General features: G+C 40.7%; 1 protein-coding gene across 1 annotated transcript in view; it reads left to right on the top strand.

Annotated features, from left to right (window-relative positions):
* Nucleotides 1–22,132, top strand: part of tmtc1 (transmembrane O-mannosyltransferase targeting cadherins 1) — a 79,178-nt gene that overhangs the window by 8,349 nt on the left and 48,697 nt on the right. The window contains exons 3-4 of the mRNA XM_029462293.1: nt 11,012–11,085; nt 11,560–11,736. Of these exons, the coding sequence (XP_029318153.1) occupies nt 11,012–11,085; nt 11,560–11,736 (251 nt within the window). The remainder of the gene's footprint in view (nt 1–11,011; nt 11,086–11,559; nt 11,737–22,132) is intronic.

Genomic DNA, 22,132 nt, shown 5'->3' with positions numbered 1-22,132 from the left:
ACTACTTGTAATTCACTAAAGCATCATTTGATTAATTTATCCTGAAGCCTACTTGGTTGGCTGATTGTGTAGCATTGTGGAATCATGATGGAGAAAATTGATCACCCGTGGATATTCTCTTGCTGATTTTTCTTTTTTTTGAATTAAATTTCCTTTTATTATTTGTTTCTATTTAAAATGCAGCCCTAGTGCAAGACAGCCAAATGGGGAAGCAGAGACCGGGGCAGAATGAATGCTTAAGTTGACTCAGAATTTATTCAGAGCCTAAACACAGACGACATCTCCCCTCAGGGGTCTGCTGGTTTTGTCCCAGATGAGTATCTTTGTGCTGCTGCTTCCTATCTCATACCTATTCAACAGTTATTTGTCTGTGACTGTTAGGAGTTCCATGATAATTAAAAAAGTAAAGTTACCTCTTGGCCAAACATCTGCTTGGAAAACGTGTCCACTAGAGCTGCAACTATCAACCATTTAAATGCAGACCATTTACTCAATACATCCATTAATCATTCAAACTATAAAATGTCTGAAAAGGTGAAGAAGGCCAGTTAACATTTCCTGAAGCCCAAGTGGATTTCTGAATGAATTTAGAAATGAGAAAAAAGTCTAAATATAAAATTATAAATGACAGTATAAAGATTAACCGATATTCTTTCTCATTCAGAAATAATAGTTTTATATAGTCAAAACTGTATAGTATAGTTCAAACTGCAATTTAATATTGATTATTATTGGCCAGAATGACCGGTGTCAATATCAAATTGCAGCTGAATTGAATCAACTTTCAATTGCAGCTTTGACATTATAAACTTAATGATAATATGATGATATTATATATATATTACATATATATTTTCTTCACTTCATTCCCCTGACATCTTTTTGTCCTCTTATGTCAGCCTAATTCAGATCTCACACACCTCTGTGCTATATATGATTCCCAAAGGGCAACGTTTCCAAAAGGTGGGTCAAGTTGTGAGTCTGTTCAAAATAAGATGCCTAGGAAGCAAAGTATTATTATAATTATTCCTCCCCGCGCTCCAACCGGTGAGGTGACAATAAAAGGCTCAGATGTTCACTACACGATCACTTTAGAGAAATTGGAATGTGTATGAGCACAAGAGATGGAGATGAATGAAGCAGAGGAGTATATGCAGCATGGAGAAAGAGTTGAGCGAAGAAGGAAAAATGCATGAGATATGTTGGAGGACGGTGATGAAAGGAAAATAGAGACAAGCGGAGAGGGAGGAAGCGAGGGATAGATGAATAGAGAGCGGCAGGGGTTGTAGCAGGACAGGTCTCCTGCCAGGGTGCTCCCCTGACTCCCTGAACAAAGAGACGGCAAGACACAAAAAGAATGAGAAGAGAGCAAAGGGAAGGTTCAGAGGAGAGGGAGAGAAAGCAAACTGGGAGTGAGGGAACCAAGACGACAAGACAGAAAAGAAAGCGAGAGCAGGAAGCATGAAGGATTCAGAAATAAGGTCTCAAAGTCTCCAGGCCGATGTAGGAGAGAGTATGATTTCCCTGCTCATCTCTCGGCATGCCAGTCAAACTGCCAGAACAGGCAGAAACACTTGTCACTTACTGTGACCGGGAGAGCTGGCTACTTGCTCTGTGTACAAACAATAAAACAAGTCATGTTTTCTTTTCTTTTATAAGCATTTCATGAAATCTGAGTTTGTAATTGATTTATGAAAGTCAAGTCTTTTTAGTTTTAAACATTTTTGTGTAGATTATAAATGTCTCAACTAAAAATCAAAGATTCAGTTGAGATCTCTAATCTAGTTTTTGCGAAGATACATGATGTCTTTATGTCTATGCAAAGATTTATTATGGACATTCTGAAAACTCAACAAGATTTTGTGTTGCCCCTTTTTGGTTGATCTAACTTTCTAGTGGGATTCAAAAACAGGAAAGAATTAATTGCATTAACGTATATAAGAAGCCGCTCAAACATCTCTGGCACAGGCACACAGCCTAGAGAAGCATGTTCACCATGAGAAAGGATAAACACTTTTACTCAGAGTAGAGCTCCAACAAATAGTCTGTTAATCCATTAGTCATGACAGAAAATGAATCGGCAACTATGAAAATCTTAAACAGTCGATGTCCTTCCTTGTATTATAGTAACTCCTTCTATAACTTCAACTTAAAAAAAGATTACATTTACCTGACATATTGACATACTGTAGGTAGATAAATTGATTGATTGATTGATTGATGTATAAGAAGAAAACAAACTAAGTGCAAGTATTCTGTAACGTTGTAGAGCAGTTATGGATCAAACATTGAAAGATCTTTAAAGGTGTAGGAGTTCACTGTGTGAGTGTTTGTATTAGTCTTAGTCCAATAGAATGGTAATGGGATTAATAAAAGTGAATTAAATACTTGACCTAAAAGTATTTGCAAATTAAGATCATAAGTGCAAAATTCATGTAATAGTTTCCAGTGAAATCGCAGGGGCAGCAGCTCCAGTAAGGAACCTCAAACTTCCCTTCTCCGGGCCACATCCGCCAGCTCCGGGGGATCCTGAGGCGTTCCCAGGCCAGTGAGGAGATATAATCTCTCCACCGAGTCCTGGGTCTTCCCCGGGGTCTCCTTCCAGCTGGACTTGCCTGGAACACCTCCCTAGGGAGGCGCCCAGGTGGCATCCTTACTAGATGCCCGAACCACCTCAACTGGCTCCTTTCAACGCAAAGGAGCAGCGGCTCTACTCAGAGTCTCTCACGGATGGCTGAGCTTCTCACCCTATCTCTAAGGGAGACGCCACCCGCCTGAGAAATTTTGGCCGCTTGTACCCGCAATCTCGTTCTTTCGGTCATGACCCAGCCTTCATGACCATAGGTGAGGGTAGGAACTTCGCCTTCTGTCTCAGCTCTCGTTTTGTCACAACAGTGCGGTAAAGCGAATACAATCTCGCCCCCGCTGCTCCGATTCTCCGGCCAATCTCTCGCTCCATCGTCCCCTCACTTGCGAACAAGACCCCGAGGTACTTGAACTCCTTCACTTGGGGTAAGGGCTCATTGCCTACCCGGAGGCAATCCACCGGTTTCCTGCTGAGACCTATGGCCTCAGATTTTGAGGTAATGATCCTCATCCCAACCGCTTCACACTCGGCTGCGAACTGATCCAGTGACTGCTGAAGGTCACAGACCGATGATGCCATCAGGACCACATCATCTGCAAAGAGCAGTGATCAGATCCTCAGGCCACCGAACTGCAACCCCTCTCCTCCACGACTACGCCTCGATATCCTGTCCATGAAAATCACAAGCAGGATTGGTGATAGGTGAAGCGCAGCCCTGGCAAAGGCCAATATCCAATGGGAACGAGTCCGACTTACTGCCGAGTATCCAAACTCTCGCTTTGGGCGTACAGGGTTTGGATGGCCCTTATAAGTGAGCTCCCTCACCCCATACTGCCGCAGTATCCCCCGGGGGACCCGGTCATAGGCCATACACAAAACACATGTAGACCGGATGGGCGTACTCCCAGGCCCCCTTCAGGATCCTTGCGAGAGTGAAGGGTAGTCCGTTGTTCCACGACCAGGAAGGAAACCGCATTGTTCCTCTTCAATCAGAGGTTCGACTATTTGCAGAACCCTCCTTTCCAGCACCTTGGACTACACTTTACCAGGGAGGCTGAGAAGTGTGACACCCCTGTAGTTGACACACACTCTCTGGTCCCCCTTTTTGAATAGGGGAACTGCCACCCCATAGGCACTGTCCCAGACTGCCACGCAATGTTCACGAGGCGTGTCGACCAAGACAGCCCCTCAACACCCAAATGCTTCAGCATTTCTGGACGGATCTCATCAACCCCTGTGGCTTTTCCACTGTGGAGTTGTTTGACTACCTCAGTAACCTCCATCAGGGAAATTGACAATGGTCCCCCATCAGCTTCCAGGTCTGCCTCTACCATAGATCTTTGATTCAATTCGAAGAAATGGAAGAAAGAAAAACTGGGAGAATCGATTATTAAAAATCAAAAGTTCATTTAGATCAGGGGTGGGGAACCTTTTTCCTATCAAGGGCCTTTTTTTTTTTACAACATCCTTCGAGGGCCATACTAATTATTGAACTCATAACCTCTGCAAATATTGTTTAAGACACAGCCCATTTATTTCACCTTTCTTTTATGCTGTGCAAAAAAGCAACTTTTTTTGTCCATGTATCTTTCCGTTTTATCAGAAAACAATCCTTTATTAGTTCCACAACGGGGAAATGTATCTTGTCACAGCAAAAGAACATATGCAGTAAAAAGGCAGTACACAATAATTAAATAGAATAAAAAATAATATAAGTATAAATTGAATATTGCACATGGCAGTGATAATTGCACAAATTATAAAAAGTGAGTATTGTAAATGGCAGTGGTGGAATAGTCTGTTCTTGGTGTGGTGGTATACCTCTCTATCTTTCCATGTTTGTATGTTACGCTCTGGAGAGAGCTGCTTGTTGGGCCAAACTCCGCCAAACTTTATCCAATCACACTCTTCCTTTCAGCTCGTGCAGTTTGGTATGTTTCGTGCAGTAATGACGCTCGAGACTATTTCTCCTGGAAAGTGCGACATTCCACATCCAGCTTTCTCTGTTTTACACTCGCCACGCTGCGTTCGCTGATGTTAATGACAGTCTCGTTTAAAATTGAAGTTTTTTGACATGACGTGACCATGTGATGACACGTTCTGCTCGTGTTGTGTTCAAGGACCCTGACCTTGGCCAGGAAAAACAGTCAGTCCCCCATTTAAAATATTGCCGTCTAGTTTTTTTTTGCTAGTGGATTTTATTTGCGTGCGTTTTACGAATTACCTCGAGAGCCGGATCAAATGGTCTCGTATACGTATACGGCCCTTAGGCCGGAGGTTCCCCACCCCTGATTTAGATTGACCCCTCTGACTTTTGTATATTGCTCATTGCTTTCTTTATTACAAGACTCATTAGATTTCCTCAGCTTAGAGAAGCTTTCTGCCAACCTGGAAACAGATTCAAAATAGAATAAGCTATCTGAACTCAACCCTAATGCTTTAAATTCAAATGTTCACGTTTTAGGATCTATTCTTATGTAAATGTTCTTAAGACCAGAGTTGGTGGAAACTCAACTATCCCTTTCATGCATAGAGGTCACTACAGTGGACAGCTATTCAAAAGCTGTTTTCTTGTATGTGCATGGGTTTTGATGGTATAGTTGCACATCAGCCACTAAAGTGAAGGCTATTGCATCATCCCATACACTGCTACTCAGTTGCAAGCTGTTGTAAGTGCAAGATACATTTCTCAAAACCAAGATGGCAGACAGACTGCCAGAAACTTCCAGTCGCTCATCAATACCTTGCCAATTCTTCTATGGAAAGAGACCCTTGCAGTTATAAAAAATTTGGTGTCATCAAGTAACAACTAAGGAATCATATAATTCATGAATTGTCAAAGTATTGATTTTATATTTGGGAGGAAATCACAATTATTCATTTGTCCACTAAGTTGGACATCATGCATCACTGGCTATTCTATACTACAATATTGCTACTGTTGTTCTTGAAAATACTTCATCTGCAGGAACGTTTTTGGCTGTAATTCCATTTATTTATGTTATTAGAATGTAATTTGAAGTTTTTGTATATCTTTATATTTTGCATGCAGTGTCTTGTGGCTTTGTGCCCTGGGTGCAATTATATAGAAGATAGTCTTCTCTAATGAAGGATCTTGTTATTAGTGTCACACTCCTCTCAGTTCTTAAGAGTTCACTGTGAGGATCTTGTTATTAGTGTCCTACTACCCTCAGTTCTTAAAAGTTCAATATACACTGACCAAAAATATAAACTGCACTTTTGTTTTTGCTCCCATTTTATGTATGCACATTCTCTTTATATATAGATATATAATTTGATAGTTTTCACATCTTTATATATCATTTTATTCATTTGTTTATTAAATATATATTTCTTCAGTTGAACACATAAACGCATGCTGTCCACCTGAGTGGACATATAAATATCTATTTGAAAAAAAACTAAAATTCAAATCTTGTTTTTTATGCCTAAAGAGCAATACAAACACTTGGTAAAAAAATCCCTGACTGTAGCTCAATGTAAACGGGCTCCGTCTTAAGACCAGATGGAGTTTATTTTTCTTATCGTGATAAGGAATGTGATTGGTTGAGACACACACACACACACACAGAGGTTAGAGCCTTTTCCTTGTGGCTAACAAATCCTCAGCACAACTCACTGTTGGGCTCTTTCTCTGCAGCCTTTTCTCTTCAGGCTATTCAGATAAAAACAGTTTGCTGTTTATCTATTAGATTTCTATTTTTTTTTCCTGCATAATCAGTTTTACTGTCAGAGAATATCAGTAAACGGCGTCAGGTGTGGTATGCCATGTTGGAAATGCAGGCTTTTCAAGATGAAAGCACCAATAGGGTCATCACCAGTTTCCATTAAGCGTATGGCCTACCATCAGTGCTGTTTGGTTTATTCCTGCTAATGCAAAGGGAGTTCAATCACATCTGTTAACTGTTCATCTCAAGCACACAGCATGTCTCAACCTTTGAAGATGTTTCTGTTTTCTTTGTTCTAAGTGGGTCTAGCGCTGGGTGATTAGTCACATTTTCTTTTCAATTACGATATTGGCTTCCAATGATTTAGAAAACAAGATTTTAGAGATAATGCATCTTCTTCTTCTTCTTCTTCTTCTTCTTCTTCTTCTTCTTCTTCTTCTTCTTCTTCTTCTTCTTCTTCTTCTTCTTCTTCTTCTTCTTCTTCTTCTTCTTCTTCTTCTTCTTCTTCTTCTTCTTCTTCTTCTTCTTCTTCTTCTTCTTCTTCTTCTTCTTCTTCTTCTTCAACACCCCTGGGGCTGATTGTATTACACTTTGAATGTCTCTTTTCTCTCTCCAGGGTAACTAGTATCCATGTGTCTCTGGGTTCAGATAGTCTCTACTGTTTTCTGTGTCCAATATGGCTGGTCTGGCAGCCAGTCAGTCGGCCTATATCCAGTGAATGGGGCTCCTGTTTCACAGCTGAAAAGCCTCCATTCATCCATACCTTGTCTCTCTCATGCTGGCCATGTGTGGATACCGTCGGCCATATGTGTGACACACGCACACACACGCACACGCGCACGCGCACGCGCACACACACACACACACACACACACACACACACACACACACACACACACACACACACACACACACACACACACACACACACACACACACACACACACACACAATAAAGTACCCGAGGTGACTGTCTGCCTGAAAAAAGTCGCACATGTTTAGTATGTGTGTTTGGGTGATTTAACAATGCTGTACTTTTACACTTCCTCTCCCCCTGTGCTGGGGTTTGGGTGCAGACAGGCAGCTGCAGCTGAGCTCAGATTCCTAAAGAATTATGTAATGACCTAAATTAGAGAGAGACAGATGCTGCATCCATATGGTGCCCTTTATTCCGCTAATAATCAGACTAACCGCTAAATTACAATTAAAATGACTCTTTGTAAGCACCTTGAGCATCTTATAGGGGTATTTTATTGCACTTCTATAAAGTTGGGAACGTGCAAGTGACATATTAAAGGAGACTGTTCAAAATCAAAGCAGAGATATCCTGACCTTTTAAGGGTCACGGTTAAGTTATTGTCATTGTACAACACTGGGTAGAGGTACACTGGAGAGTGGAGGATAAGTCTCACAGCGTGAGGACCGAAGCTGCTCTGTAGTCTGCTGGTACAACAGCAGATATCTTTGTCTCTTGCTCCAGTATCCGCAGTAGGGTGAACAGGCTGTTTCTGGGGTGGGAATTTCCTTTTTGTATCCTTCGTCTCTCAATACCAATGATGTTCTGGGCGATTCTAATCACCAACTGCAGAGTTTATAATGTTTCCAGTCAGGATGCTTTCTATTGCTCCTCTGCAGAATTTAACAATAACATGGCAAGGTAACTTTGCCTTCTTAAGCTTTCTTATCAGACCATATCAGGTTGTTTGTGATGCTGATTCCCAAGAACTTGCTCCACCTCAGCTCCATTGATGTAGATAGGGGTGTATGTCTTTGTCTCCTTCAACAAAATCAACAATCAGTTCCTCAGTTTTGCTGAAGTTGAGCAGTACGTTGTTTTCTGTACATCACTCTGCAAGATTGTCGTTGTTGGTAATCCGGCCGATGATAGTTGTGTCATCCGCAAACTTCACAACAGAGTTCTCTTAATGTCGGGGGTTGCAGTCGTGGGTGTACATAGTAAACAGGAGTGGGCTGAACACACAACCCTGGGGGGGATCCAGTGTTTAACACTAGAGTGGAGGAGGTGTTACCACCAATCCAAACTGTCTTGGGTTTGTTTATGAGGAAGTTCAATATCCCGTTGCATTGTGTAGTACTCAAGTCCAGGTTGCTAAGTATGCCAATCAATGTTGTGGGGGATATTGTATTGAATGCTGTGCTGAAATCAACCAACTGCATTCTGATGTAGGTTTTTTTTTTTTTATAAACTTATGGCTGTCTCAAAGCAGTTGTGAACACTCTCCTGTGATCCTTCTTTCTGATTTGTGACTGTGCATCCTTAAACATGACAGCTTATCCCATCATTCAGTCACATTCATATGCGTGTGTGTGTTTGTATTACAAGGTTCCCACTGCCATGGAAACCTGAGTCATGGAATTACAATCTCTAATTTCCAAGCCAAGAAAACTTGTGGAATCAGTAAGATCCGTGAACGTTTTGGAGAAGTCATGGAAATGTGTTATTTTTATTGAAATGAATTGTTAAAGTAATCTTAAATGGATAAAATTCCACGTAATGTAACATAACGGCAACTTTATTTTCTGTAGTTCTTAACGTAAAGTAGCTCTAATATGTGTCGATGCGAGACAACTTATACTTGAAGTGAATATTAACATTAGCAACTTGAAAAAGATTGCTGTTTAATAAAAAATAAAAAAACTATAAAGGTTGCTGTTTACAATAATTAACATTTGGAGTAAAGTTTGTGTACCTAAAGGTTATGAATGGTCCATGTTTTTTTTATGCGTCCTTGAAAAGTTGTCTGAAAATGTGTGGGAGCCCTGATATTAACTTGTGATCTTTATCTGGATACACATTGCAACCACTAAGCCAGTGGTTCCCAAGGTGGTAGGTGCGCCCCCTAGAGGGCGCGCAGAGCTATTGCAGGGGAGTGCGACAAAGCTTGAGCCCTGCTAGCATAACATGGACAAGTTTGTGATAGGGCTCCCAGGGGGGGGCTCGAAAATATTCTTATCTACAAAAAGGGGGCCTAAAAAAAAAAGTTTAGGAACCACTGCACTGAGCAATCAGATCAGCCAGACCACCTTCTCCTTACTTAGCACATTGTAGCTGTCGCTCAAAAGTAGCCCACATGGCTCCACTTAACTCTAGATACACCATGCTTCTCGACAAGTTAATACCAGGTGTAAATGCAAAACCAGCAATTAGATGTCCTTTTATAGATACCTTATCCTGAATGCTATATTTAGCACATACAAAGTTATATTTCGTTTTGGAATTTACTCTAGCGTTCTCACTTTGTCTTGCCCAAAGATTTACGTGCATGTGATACATTTAGCTGTGGTGGAGAGATTAACATTGATTGTAAAAAGCATAAAGGGTTAGAAGAGTATTATTATAGTTCAGTGAGGCAGCTCGTACCTTCTTTGGTAATACACTCTGAACACAAGGCCACTAATGGCCAGTGCAATAGACATTAGTCAGGACACTGAGTAAATACATGATGGAGTGATGGGATCAGAATGTTGACAATGGAGGAGGAGAGGAAAGAAAAGAGAGCGAAGGACGATGGAGACAAAGAAGGAAGAGTAAGCAGATGATGGATGGAGTGATGAACTTTACAGTCACTGTGTGTCGTATCTACTGAAAACGTTCAGAGCAGCTCTAACCAGAGTTCTTCTTCTTCAGCTTTAAGCAGAGTAATCTGTTTATTGCTGCTTAAATTCCAGACATGTTATTCATTATTTGTGTGTGTGTGTGTGTGTCTAGAGAGAAGCAGAGGCTTCACACGCCAATATTTTATGCATGCAGCGAAAGACAAGTCTACCCTATCCTCTCTCAACCATCCACTTGTCCTTTCATGTAACACCTCTCTACGTCTCATTTGATCCCTCTTCAGCCCTCATTCCCTACTGTGTTATTTTCCCTTTCATCTCCGACCATCCTGGCCCCAAAAGTATTTGTGTGCGACTAAGCAATGTATTTTTGCACACATGCACGTACGCATACTAAGAGGGACTAGTATTAAAAAAGAAAAAAAAAAAATATATATATATATAGTGTATGCCTGGGTGTCCTTGTGCAAAATACTGAACCCCAAATTGCTCTCGATGGCGTGGCCAACGGTGTGAGTGAATGTTTATCACTCCTGGTGAGCATGTGGCCCCTTGTATGGTAGTCTGTATAAATGTGTGTGTGAATGGGTGAATGGTGACATGTGTTGTAAAACGCTTTGAGTGGTTGTAAAGATTGGAGAAGCGCTATTTAAATGCAGTCCATTTACCATTTTCCATGTATGTATGCATGCAAATATGCAAGCAAGTGCAAAGGCTTTTACTAGGAGTTGTAAAAATAATAAATATAAATAACAGAGTATGTTAGGGGGGTTCTCTCTGTTTGGGGCAGATGCTGAAGGAACTGTTGGGGAAACAAGCTCGATTACAATCATTAATGTTTTTATTGTTGTGCATGTTCACTTCGAAAAACTTCTTCTCAAACAGCGCACATACATGGGCAGTCATTGTAGAAAGACTTTAATACTCACTCTTGGCTGTAATAATGGGCATCTATCTGAGCTATAATCACAGTAATTCTACTCTCAGGTTTCGGTATGAACAGAAAACAGAAACGGTGGTGTGCAGCAGTTCATGCTCTCCATCTCACGGTAGTGTAGCAATATAATGGGCTCTACATGGACATCCAGCACTGTTTCCTCATCAGAGCTGTCCGACACATGAGTAATCTCTAAATGATATATATTTGTGTGTGTTGTAGGTGTCTGGTATCGTGGGCAGGGCTGATGTCTTGGCATGTCTGCTATTCTTGCTGACGTTTCTCTCCTACATCAGGTAAGATGACTCTGTGACACGCACGCACGCACGCACACACACACACACACACACACGTAAAATACTTTTTATGAACACGACATTAGCTGCTACAAAGGATGGTCATATAAGATTGTGTGCTAGTAACATTTATCACCTCTTACATGGTTATTGTCCCTATATTTGTTAGTTCTAACTTATGACTACAGTAGATTTAAAAAATGTTATAGGTATAAGACATGTTATTTAACATAGCACGGCACATGTTCCTCGCTCACAAAAGAGGCCATGTTCAGACGATGTGATCAGAGGAGGAACTTTGCACTCATTGGCTAATAGTATTTTAATTAACCTGCACCATGACTGTTATACAAAATGAACAGTCATTGTCTTGTCCTCCTTCCAGCCTCTCTCTGTGACTGGGCTGAGGCGAACCTGTTATCACCTGTCATTATAAATCACCCTTGTCCTAACCCCTCTCTCTCTGTCTCTCAGGAGTGTTGGTGTGTGTGTCTTTGAGGACTCTCTGCCCTCCACGGTGTCTGCATGGTGTCTGCTCGTCAGTTTGTTGCTGGGCACCTGTGCCATGCTGGTCAAGGAGACAGGCATAACCGTGTTTGGAGTGTGCATGCTCTACGACGCCCTGGTGCTGTGCCGCAAGCCTCTCATCTAGTAAGCACACAGGGTGTGTGTGTGTGTGTGTGTGTGTGTGTGTGTGTGTGTGTGTGTGTGTGTGTGTGTGTGTGTGTGTGTGTGTGTGTGTGTGTGTGTGTGTGTGTGTATATGTATATATATATATGTATTTGTATGTATATGTGTGTATGTGTATATATATATGTACAATAGCGCAACAATAGCCTCAATTTGCGTGTGTGTGCGCTTAATATAGTGTCACGCTGATTCACTATGCTCCTCATGTCCGCAAGTTTGTGACCAGCAAGGGTTTTAGCCGCAGGCACCCAACCCGTCTCTGCTTTCAGTCCTGTTAATATCTTTCTATCTACATAAGCGGCGACCACTATGATAACCCTTAATAATCTAAAACTATCGTGTACACACACACACACACACACACACACACACACACACACACACACACACACACACACACACACACACACACACACACACACACACACACACACACACACATTTATGGAGGAATACAGATGTCTCTCTGCAGGATTTATATGTTTTGGTGTCTCTCTCTGACTCAGAGCTGAAGTCCTGGTAGGGCAAACTGTGTTGACTTTGTGACTTTATTCTTGCCTCAGCCAAAATGACAAGTGCAGTCAGGTGGGGATCGGCTTTACTGTTGTGACTTCTTGCCGTTCAGATTATCTTTGAACACTGGTTTCACTCAGCTGCAAGGTGGTTTGCTCCCTGAACTGAGAGGCAACACAAACACACTCACATAGAAGAGTTCAAAGGACAGGACAGACATTTAAGACAACACAGACAAACATTTTCATCAATTAAATACTAATTACTAATGCTATTGTGGCAGTTAATGGAGATATGGGGTGCGACTCCTATGAGACCAGATGTTAGACCAACATAGTGAGTTTATGGAGTTGGCTACTGGATTTACCAACCAATAGAGAGCTAAAGTGAAACAAGAGCTTTCAGGTTCTGTTCCAGAAGTAAGAAAACAAAACAAAAAATCCAGCCTCAGAAAAAAAGCATTATCTTTTTAGCTGCCTTTTACAAACAGTATTTCTCAGAAAACCCTAAACCTTAAAAAGCTAAACGTCACAGCTTGACAGAGGAGGTGAGTCGACGGGCCACAGCGGTTATTTTAGATGTGCCTGTAATAACAGCGGGACAAAGTTTCTGTGGTTAGTTCACACGTCTGTAATCACAGCAGGACAGTCGAGTGTCTGTGGTTAGTTCACACATCTGTAATCACAGCAGGACAGTCGAGTGTCTGTGGTTAGTTCACACATCTGTAATCACAGCAGGACAGTCGAGTGTCTGGTTAGTTCGAACGTCTGTAATCACAGCAGGACAGTCGAGTCTGTGGTTAGTTCACACGTCTGTAATCACATCAGGACAGTCGAGTGTCTGGTTAGTTCACACGTCTGTAATCACAGCAGCACAGTCGAGTGTCTGTGGTTAGTTCACACGTCTGTAATCACAGCAGGACAGTCGAGTGTCTGTGGTTAGTTCACACGTCTGTAATAACAGCAGGACAGTCGAGTCTGTGGTTAGTTCACACGTCTGTAATCACAGCAGGACAGTCGAGTGTCTGTGGTTAGTTCACACGTCTGTAATCACAGCAGGACAGTCGAGTGTCTGTGGTTAGTTCACACGTCTGTAATCACAGCAGGACAGTCGAGTGTCTGTGGTTAGTTCACACGTCTGTAATTACAGCAGGACAGTCGAGTGTCTGTGGTTAGTTCACACTTCTGTAATCACAGCAGGACAGTCGAGTGTCTGTGGTTAGTTCACACGTCTGTAATTACAGCAGGACAGTCGAGTGTCTGTGGTTAGTTCACACGTCTGTAATTACAGCAGGACAGTCGAGTGTCTGTGGTTAGTTCACACATCTGTAATCACAGCAGGACAGTCGAGTGTCTGTGGTTAGTTCACACGTCTGTAATCACAGCAGGACAGTCGAGTGTCTGTGGTTAGTTCTCACTTCTGTAATGGACAGAGAGGACTGAACGCTGTAGAAGTTTTTAGACGGATGACTTTAGAGAGGGTGGATTTTATTGATATGGATAAAATCAAATTATATACATTTTCATGGGAGTTTTCATAGTCTTTGGTATGCTGAAAAAAGTAATTGTTTGTTTTAATTGAATGCATTAAATACATGAACACATTGTTGGATTTTATCTGGGATACCATCTGTGGATGTCACGAGAACCGATACTTCTGTACCAAGTCGATGCCAAAATTATGAAAACGTCTGCGGGACGGCAACATGCAGAGGAACATGTGTCTGGGGTGATCGGAATCTTTGATGATCCTGTTGGCCTTCTTTCTGCACCACTTTAGAGTGAATTCTGAGTAACCCTGCCTGAGGCGATTCTCTCTGTCTCTCTATATCTGTAAGGGTGTTTACATGCAAGATAATAATTTGATTACAGCCAGATTAACCTCTTGGACCTCACACACTAACTCTTTGGCAGGCTTCTATTTACAGACTCTTGTAGTACAGCCAAACTCTGCTCAGAGCCACATAACTAAAGACAATTAAACATTTTAGTGAAGGTCCATGATAATACAATAATGCCAAATATGTCAGGATGAATTACAGAGAAATGCTCAAATGTAATTTTTTAAAATCAGTGCAACTATAAAAAAAAGTCTTGGATTAGAATCATTCGCTCAACATTCCTTTTAGCTTCAGCGTCTCAGCCAGAGAAGGACTCTAAAATGGTCCCAATAATACTGAAGAGGAAAAGAGTAACTCTTTCACACAAACACATTTTTTAAATCACTGAAGCATGAAACCTTTTTTAGTTTTACAGAAATGTAGTTGAAGGAGCAGCAGCTCTCTATGGAACTTGCTGGGGAAGTTTGCTGGAGCACTGCTTAAACTCACCCTGCTCTGCTCACTGTGTAAGCTCCCCCCTGTCAGTGAATCACAAACTTCCTGACAGACAGGAGTCAGCGAGTCAAGTTTGGAAAAATCACATCCAGCACCTGGACAATCGGCACTGGCGCCTCCTCAGGGATGTGTTCCCTCCCCACTGCTCTTCCCCCTTTCTCCTGCACCTCAGGAGACCTGTCTGTTTGCAGATTGAACAATGTTCATAATCCTCATATAGGATGGTGGCGAGTATGCATACAGACGTGAGGTTGAGGTTATTGGGGCGGCTGTGGCTCAGCGTGGTCGTCCAGTGGTCGGAGGATCGGTGGTTTGATCCCCGGCCCCTGCTGTCAGCATGTCAAAGTGTCCTTGTGCAAGATACTGAATCCCAAATTGCTCCCGATGGCATAGCATGTGTGTGTGAATGGTTATCTGCTGATGAGCTGATGTGCACCTTGTATGGTAGCCACGGACTCTGTATGAATGTGTGTGAATGCTGACATATGTTGTAAAGCGCAGTTATCGCAAAGATTGGAAAAGTGCTATATAAATGCAGTCCATCCATTTACTATTTTGAACAGCTGGCCCTCTGGTGCGGTCATAACAAGCTCAAAACTGCCCAGCAGAGGATGTACTTCCTGCGCCAGCTTAGAAAGTTCAATCTGCCTCAGGAGCTGCTGATCCAGTTCAACTCTGCAATTATCCAGTCTGTTCTCTGAACATCCATCACTGTCTGGTTTCGATTAGCCACAAAACAGGACAGGTACAAACTACAACAGACAGTGAGGAGAGAACAAAAATGACTGGTGCCAACTGCTCCCGACACACGCACATACACGTGCGCATACACCTACAGTCAGAGACAGAGCGGAGGAATCATCATTATCATCATTGTTACATTGTTCTTGGAACTGTGTGTAAGTACATTGAGAGCAATAAGTTTAAGAGTCAAATTCCTTGTATGTGTACACATACTTGGCCAATAAAGCTGATCCTAATTCTGATTTTTGAACACAGAACCTGTTTCTTAGGATATGTATATGGCTGCAACTAATAATGGTATTCATTATTTATTAATCTGCTTTTTTTAAGGGAATAATCAATTTGATTCTAAGAAATGTCAAAAAAGATTTAAAAAATACACAAATTCTCAGCGCCCAAAATGAGTATGTGTAGAGCAGAGTGAATTCTGGGTAATCCTGTCATTTCAACAGATGAAGCCCAGCAGGCAGCCGAAGGCGATTCTCTCTCTTTTTCTCTATCTGTTAGTGCCACAAAGCCAATAATTTGATTACAGTCAGATTAACCTTTTCACCTCACACACTCACTCTTTGGCAGGTTCCTAATGACAGACTCTTGTAGTGCTGCCAAACTCCCAAGGTGACACCTTCAATTGCTTGTTTTGTCCGAGCTAAGGTCCAACAAAGATATTCAATTGACAATGATATATCGTAAAAAAATAAATAAAAAGATGATAAGTCAGTTAATCATCTCAGCTCTAGATATGTATGAACGGAAATCATTAACAGTGACGATACAATAACATCACACATACCTCCAGACAGAACTTTAGTTTTGTAGGATTAGTGGGAACCATTTCAATCTTTTATCAATGTATGATCTTAACCTAGTTATTTACAGGACAGTTGAACTGGATCAGCAGCTCCTGAGGCAGATTGAACTTTCTAAGCTGGTGCGGCTGTTACAATTTTCCTCCCTCAGAAACATTGCAATGTCCATTATTCCTCTGAGAGATTTCATTATTAACCATGAGGCCCAGGATGAAGTGGCATGACATCCTTGTGGTTGGTTGTTTTTGGATATGAAGGCATTTGCACTAGAAAAAAAAGTGAGGAGTGAATGTTTTCCCATCTTCCTGCAGCTCTTTGAAGATGGAGTGAGTTTACGATGGTGGAAATCCAGATCCTACCTGGAATTTATACAAAATGACTGCAACAAAAAACATCTTTCTTCTTCAAGCTTCAAGAAAGACAATCAATTTTTGTCCACCTGCCAGAACAAAGACTAAATGAGTTTGAATATGAGTGCAAAGTTAATTATGTCAGTGTAATGGAGATTAATATTACAGTCTTATGCTGTCTTTATGCTGCTATGGAATTTGCTACAAGGAGGTTTTAGGGGTGTTACCAGCATCACAGACAGCCTTCCCAGTCCCTCTCTCCCAGTTTGGTATACAGAGAAGATTAAACTGCTGCTGATTTAATTTAAAGCTTAATTAAACCGCAACAGCTGCCAGTGGAGCCTCTTAAAAGGCTAACTGGTTGACAGACAGAGGGAAATATTTTGCATATTTCTCAGAGATAAGGAGGTCTGGAAGTGGTAATAGTGTCAGGAAGAATGAGAGATGAAAAGATGCTAATCGATAGGAGAGAAACTAGCCGGGACTGTATGGAAGTTCATTAACAAGAAAACTGTTAAATGAATATTAACACTGGAGCAGTAATCTGTTTGTAAATCAAGGCTGCAGGAAGAGCATTTTGAGTGAAAGATTCAGAGTTTGTGTATGTTCTGTTTGAAATCTGTTGTGCAATTATTTTGTCCCATTTTGAGCATTCAAGAAGGTGGCAGAGTGCATGCCCAACTGTTGGTTAACAGGATCATACAGGACATATCCTTATTTGGAAACTGATGAGGAATACTGCAATGTTATTTGTGGGTCAATTCAAGTTGAGGTAGCTGTCGTCTGTTTGCATGTGAGGAACATAAACTGCCAACAGACAGAGCAGATGCCTTTGATGGATTGCCAGGAAATCTTGTACAGAGAGTCATGGTGCCCAGAGGATAATCCTAATGACTTTGGTGATATTCAAATTTTTTACTCATTCTTGACATTCTTGGTTTTGGGTAAAATGTCATATTTTATTTTGTCCAATTCTAGTTTTGACCAAATACTAACAGCCTCAGCTGCACTTTGTCTTTAGTGGTAATTAGCACATATTAGGATACTAACATGCTAAACTTAGATGGTGAATGTGTTAAACATTGTACATCGTTAACATCACTGTTCCAAAAGTAAATGTAAAATATGTTTTGATACACCAGCGCACACACGGAACCGAATATAAGATCCCCTGGCTGAGATAAACTTATCATATATATATATATATATATATATATATATATATATGTATATGTATGTATGTATGTATGTATGTATGTATGTATGTATGTATGTATGTATGTATGTATATATATATATATATATATATATATATATATATATATATATATATATATATATATATATATATGCAATGTTTTGGGGAGTTGTCACCAACAATGTAAAATAACATGATTTTGAATCTTGCAATATGTATGTTTGTTTAAAGAGACTGGACAGACAGAATATTCAGAGGATTTGTTTCCAAATATTGTCAGCTCACAGAGAATTGAATGTAAACTATTTACTGGCTGCTGGTTTATATTCACTTAACAGTTCTTCATTTCTTTGAAGTGGGACTAAAACTGCCCGGGGAATCCTGCTTGACCTCCCCAGCTCTCGAGTAGTTGTTGTAACAAGTTGTGATGTCTGCCTTTCACGGCTTGCTCCACAAAAAAAAAACTAATTGGCAGAGACACACACACACACACACGCACACGCACGCACACACAAGGTTAGGTTAAACATAATTTAATGTTGCAAGCTTTTTATGTTTTTTCTATAATTAATTTAGGCTGCAGGTGGAGTGAGTTTTCTTCGGTTGACTACAGCCCTATAAATTATCGTATCGAATTATCGCCCAGCCCTAACGTGACACAGTTTTGAGATGGATCATGTATCAGTAATGTCGTTATCTTGTGAAAGTGCAGTTGTTAACGGGGATAGTTTTTAAAAAAACAATGATATATCGTAAAAAAATAAATAAAAAGATGATAAGTCAGCTAATCATCTCAGCTCTAGATATGTATGAACGGAAATCATTAACAGTGACGATACAATAACATCACACATACCTCCAGACAGAACTTTAGTTTTGTAGGATTAGTGGGAATCATTTCAATCTTTTATCAATGTATGATCTTAACCTAGTTATTTACAGGACAGTTGAACTGGATGTGATGTCTGCCTTTCACGGCTTGCTCCACAAAAAAAAAACTAATTGGCAGAGACACACACACACACACACGCACACGCACGCACACACAAGGTTAGGTTAAACATAATTTAATGTTGCAAGCTTTTTATGTTTTTTCTATAATTAATTTAGGCTGCAGGTGGAGTGAGTTTTCTTCGGTTGACTACAGCCCTATAAATTATCGTATCGAATTATCGCCCAGCCCTAACGTGACACAGTTTTGAGATGGATCATGTATCAGTAATGTCGTTATCTTGTGAAAGTGCAGTTGTTAACGGGGATAGTTTTTAAAAAAACATTCTGGTGGGGCATACAAGGTCACTACATCTAATCAAATCAGAAACAACCCGGGAAAAAAGTCCAATAAACTAAGAGTCCGGTAGAGACAGTAATGAATAAAGTTCTAGTCTGGAGCCTTGAATGTTATCTGGCACTTAATTGCAATAAATGGCTTTACTTTTGATGTTATTACCTTAAGCAATTTAAGAAATAAAATGTTGATTTAAAAAAGAAAAAAAAGAAACTCTTTTTAATATTTATTATTGCTCCTTAATAAAGCAAAATTATTTTTTATTCGATTACTCAATTAATGGATGGAATAATCGGCATAATACTCGCTTACTAAAATAATGGATAGCTGCAGCCCTTGTGGGATTTATGCATGACGCAAGGGCTTAAGTAGAGTCCCGTAGATTTCGATTTATAGTTTAGCATTTTCCTGTTGATCACTACCAAAACACAAGACGGGTGTATCATATACAGTTGTGGTCAAAAGTTTACATACACTTGTAAAGAACATGTATGTCATGGCAGTCTTGAGTTTCCAATAATTTCTAAAACTCTGTGATTGGAGTACATACTTCTTTGTCACAAAAAAGATTCATGAAGTTTGGTTATTTTATGAATTTATTATGAGTCTACTGAAAATGTGACCAAATCTGCTGGGTCAAAAATATACATACAGCAACATGAATGACTTGAATTAGTCAGGAAAGTCACTTGGAGCCATTTCAAAGCAGCTACAGGTCCCAAGATCAACTGTGCAAACAATTGTTTGTAAGTATAAAGTGCATGGCACAGTTGTGTCATTGTTGAGCATGGGCTGAGAGGCTGCCGTGCAAGAAGGGAGCTCTTGCTCCAGAAGCGGCACCTTAAGGCTCGACTGAAGTTTGCTGCTCATCACATGGACGAAGAAAAGGCATTCTGGAGGAAGGTTCTGTGGTCAGATGAAACTAAAAATGAGCTTTTTGGCCACAATGACCGGAAATATGATTGGTGGAGAGAAGGTGATGGATGGATGGATGGATGGATAGATACTTTATTTATCCCGAGGGAAATTCAGGCATCCAGTACCTTAAAACATGACATACAACAAGAACACCATGCTAAATCAAGCTAGAATGAAGGTTTTAGACTGGCCTTCACAAAGTCCTGACTTAAACCCATCGAGAACATGTGGACAGTGCTGAAGAAACAAGTCCATGTCAGAAAGCCAAAAGATTTAGCTCATTTAGATTTAGCGATTCTGTCAAGAGGAGTGGTCAAAGATTCAACCAGAAGCTTGTGGATGGCTACCGAAAGTGCGTAATTGAGGTGAAAATGGCCAAGGGATATATATATAACCAAATATTAGCATTGCTATATGTATATTTTTGACCCAGCAGATTTGGTCACATTTTCAGTAGACTCATAATAAATTCATAAAATAACCAAACTTCAAAAATATTTTTTTGTGACAAGGAAGTATGTGCTCCAATCAGTCTATCACAGAAACATAAGAGTTTTAGAAATTATTGGAAACTCAAGACTGCCATGACATACATGTTCTTTACAAGTGTATGTAAACTTTTGACCACAACTGTATGTTCAGGCCATGTCCTATAAATTAAGCTTTATTTTGACTTGTGGCTTGTATACGTATATTCTATAACACCATAATATAGTATATTGTTAATATACTGTATATTTCTCTTCAAATCAATTCAGTTTATAGATGAGAGATACAGATGTGTTTGGCTAATCCAGTGAATTTAAAACTTAAGGTACCGGTACTTGATGAAAAAAACTTTTTATCCACTATTATTATGAAGCTTTCACAGTCACAGATTTATAAAATGTCTTGCAATGGTCAAATATAATCAGATATTAAAGGGATATATATATCTCAGTATAGGTAAAAAAATCTAATTCAAAAATTCAAGTACCTCGGGGTCTTGTTCGCGAGTGAGGGGACAATGGAGCGAGAGATTGGCCGGAGAATCGGAGCAGCGGGGGCGGTATTACAGTCACTTTACCGCACTGTTGTGACGAAAAGAGAGCTGAGCCAGAAGGCAAAGCTCTCAATATACCGGTCGATCTTCGTTCCTACCCTCACCTATGGTCATGAAGGCTGGGTCATGACCGAAAGAACGAGATCACGGGTACAAGCGGCCGAAATGGGTTTTCTCAGACGGGTGGCTGGAGTCTCCCTTAGAGATAGGGTGAGAAGCTCAGCCATCCGTGAGAGACTCGGAGTAGAGCCGCTGCTCCTTTACATTGAAAGGAGCCAGTTGAGGTGGTTCGGGCATCTAGTAAGGATGCCACCTGGGCGCCTCCCTAGAGAGGTGTTCCAGGCACGTCCAGCTGGGAGGAGACCCCGGGGAAGACCCAGGACTCGGTGGAGAGATTATATCTCCTCACTGGCCTGGGAACGCCTCAGGATCCCCCAGTCGGAGCTGGAGGATGTGGCCTGGAGAAGGGAAGATTGGGGTTCCTTACTGGAGCTGCTGCCCCCGCGACCCGATCCCGGATAAGCGGTAGACGATGGATGGATGGATGGATGGTAAAAAAATCTCTAAAAGTTAACGGACAGATTAATATATCCTTATACAGCACAAAACCTTATAGATGCACCAACAGAGAGAACTTTCTCAACAGTTCTACTTGTATTAATTATTTCCTGATTTGACGTCAGATTCTGAAACATAGAAGGCATGTTGATCTGAATGGTACTTTTCCTGTAGAATGAAAGGACTGTTAGAGGTGATTATTATTGTGGTGATTTCATCAAAATCAAGTTCATGCAGACCATAGGCTGTATATGAAGGTGGATGACATGACAGCTCACCTAAAGTGAAGCCAAAACATCTTGATCGCCGCCTGGTGGCTGGCTGCAATATAGGTCATAAATCCCGCCCAAATAATATATAATAGGGGTCAAATGTAAAAATCAGTACACCTCAAATAAATATAAAACTGTGTTCTATGTCATCACAAGTTTGTTTTTATGAATTATTTGATGGTATTAAAGGTGGATGAGACGTCATTATTGACCGCTGTGATTGACATCTAATCTGAATGAAGTTGTACTTAGAGTAGGAACTTTGAGAGGAGATGGAACTGTAACTGTCTATAACCCTGATTGTCTGTTTTAAACATAGACTGTATATAG

This window comes from Cottoperca gobio, chromosome 23, assembly GCF_900634415.1.
Source record: "Cottoperca gobio chromosome 23, fCotGob3.1, whole genome shotgun sequence".
Classification (NCBI taxonomy): domain Eukaryota; kingdom Metazoa; phylum Chordata; class Actinopteri; order Perciformes; family Bovichtidae; genus Cottoperca; species Cottoperca gobio.
This window is presented reverse-complemented; position numbering and strand designations above follow the sequence as displayed.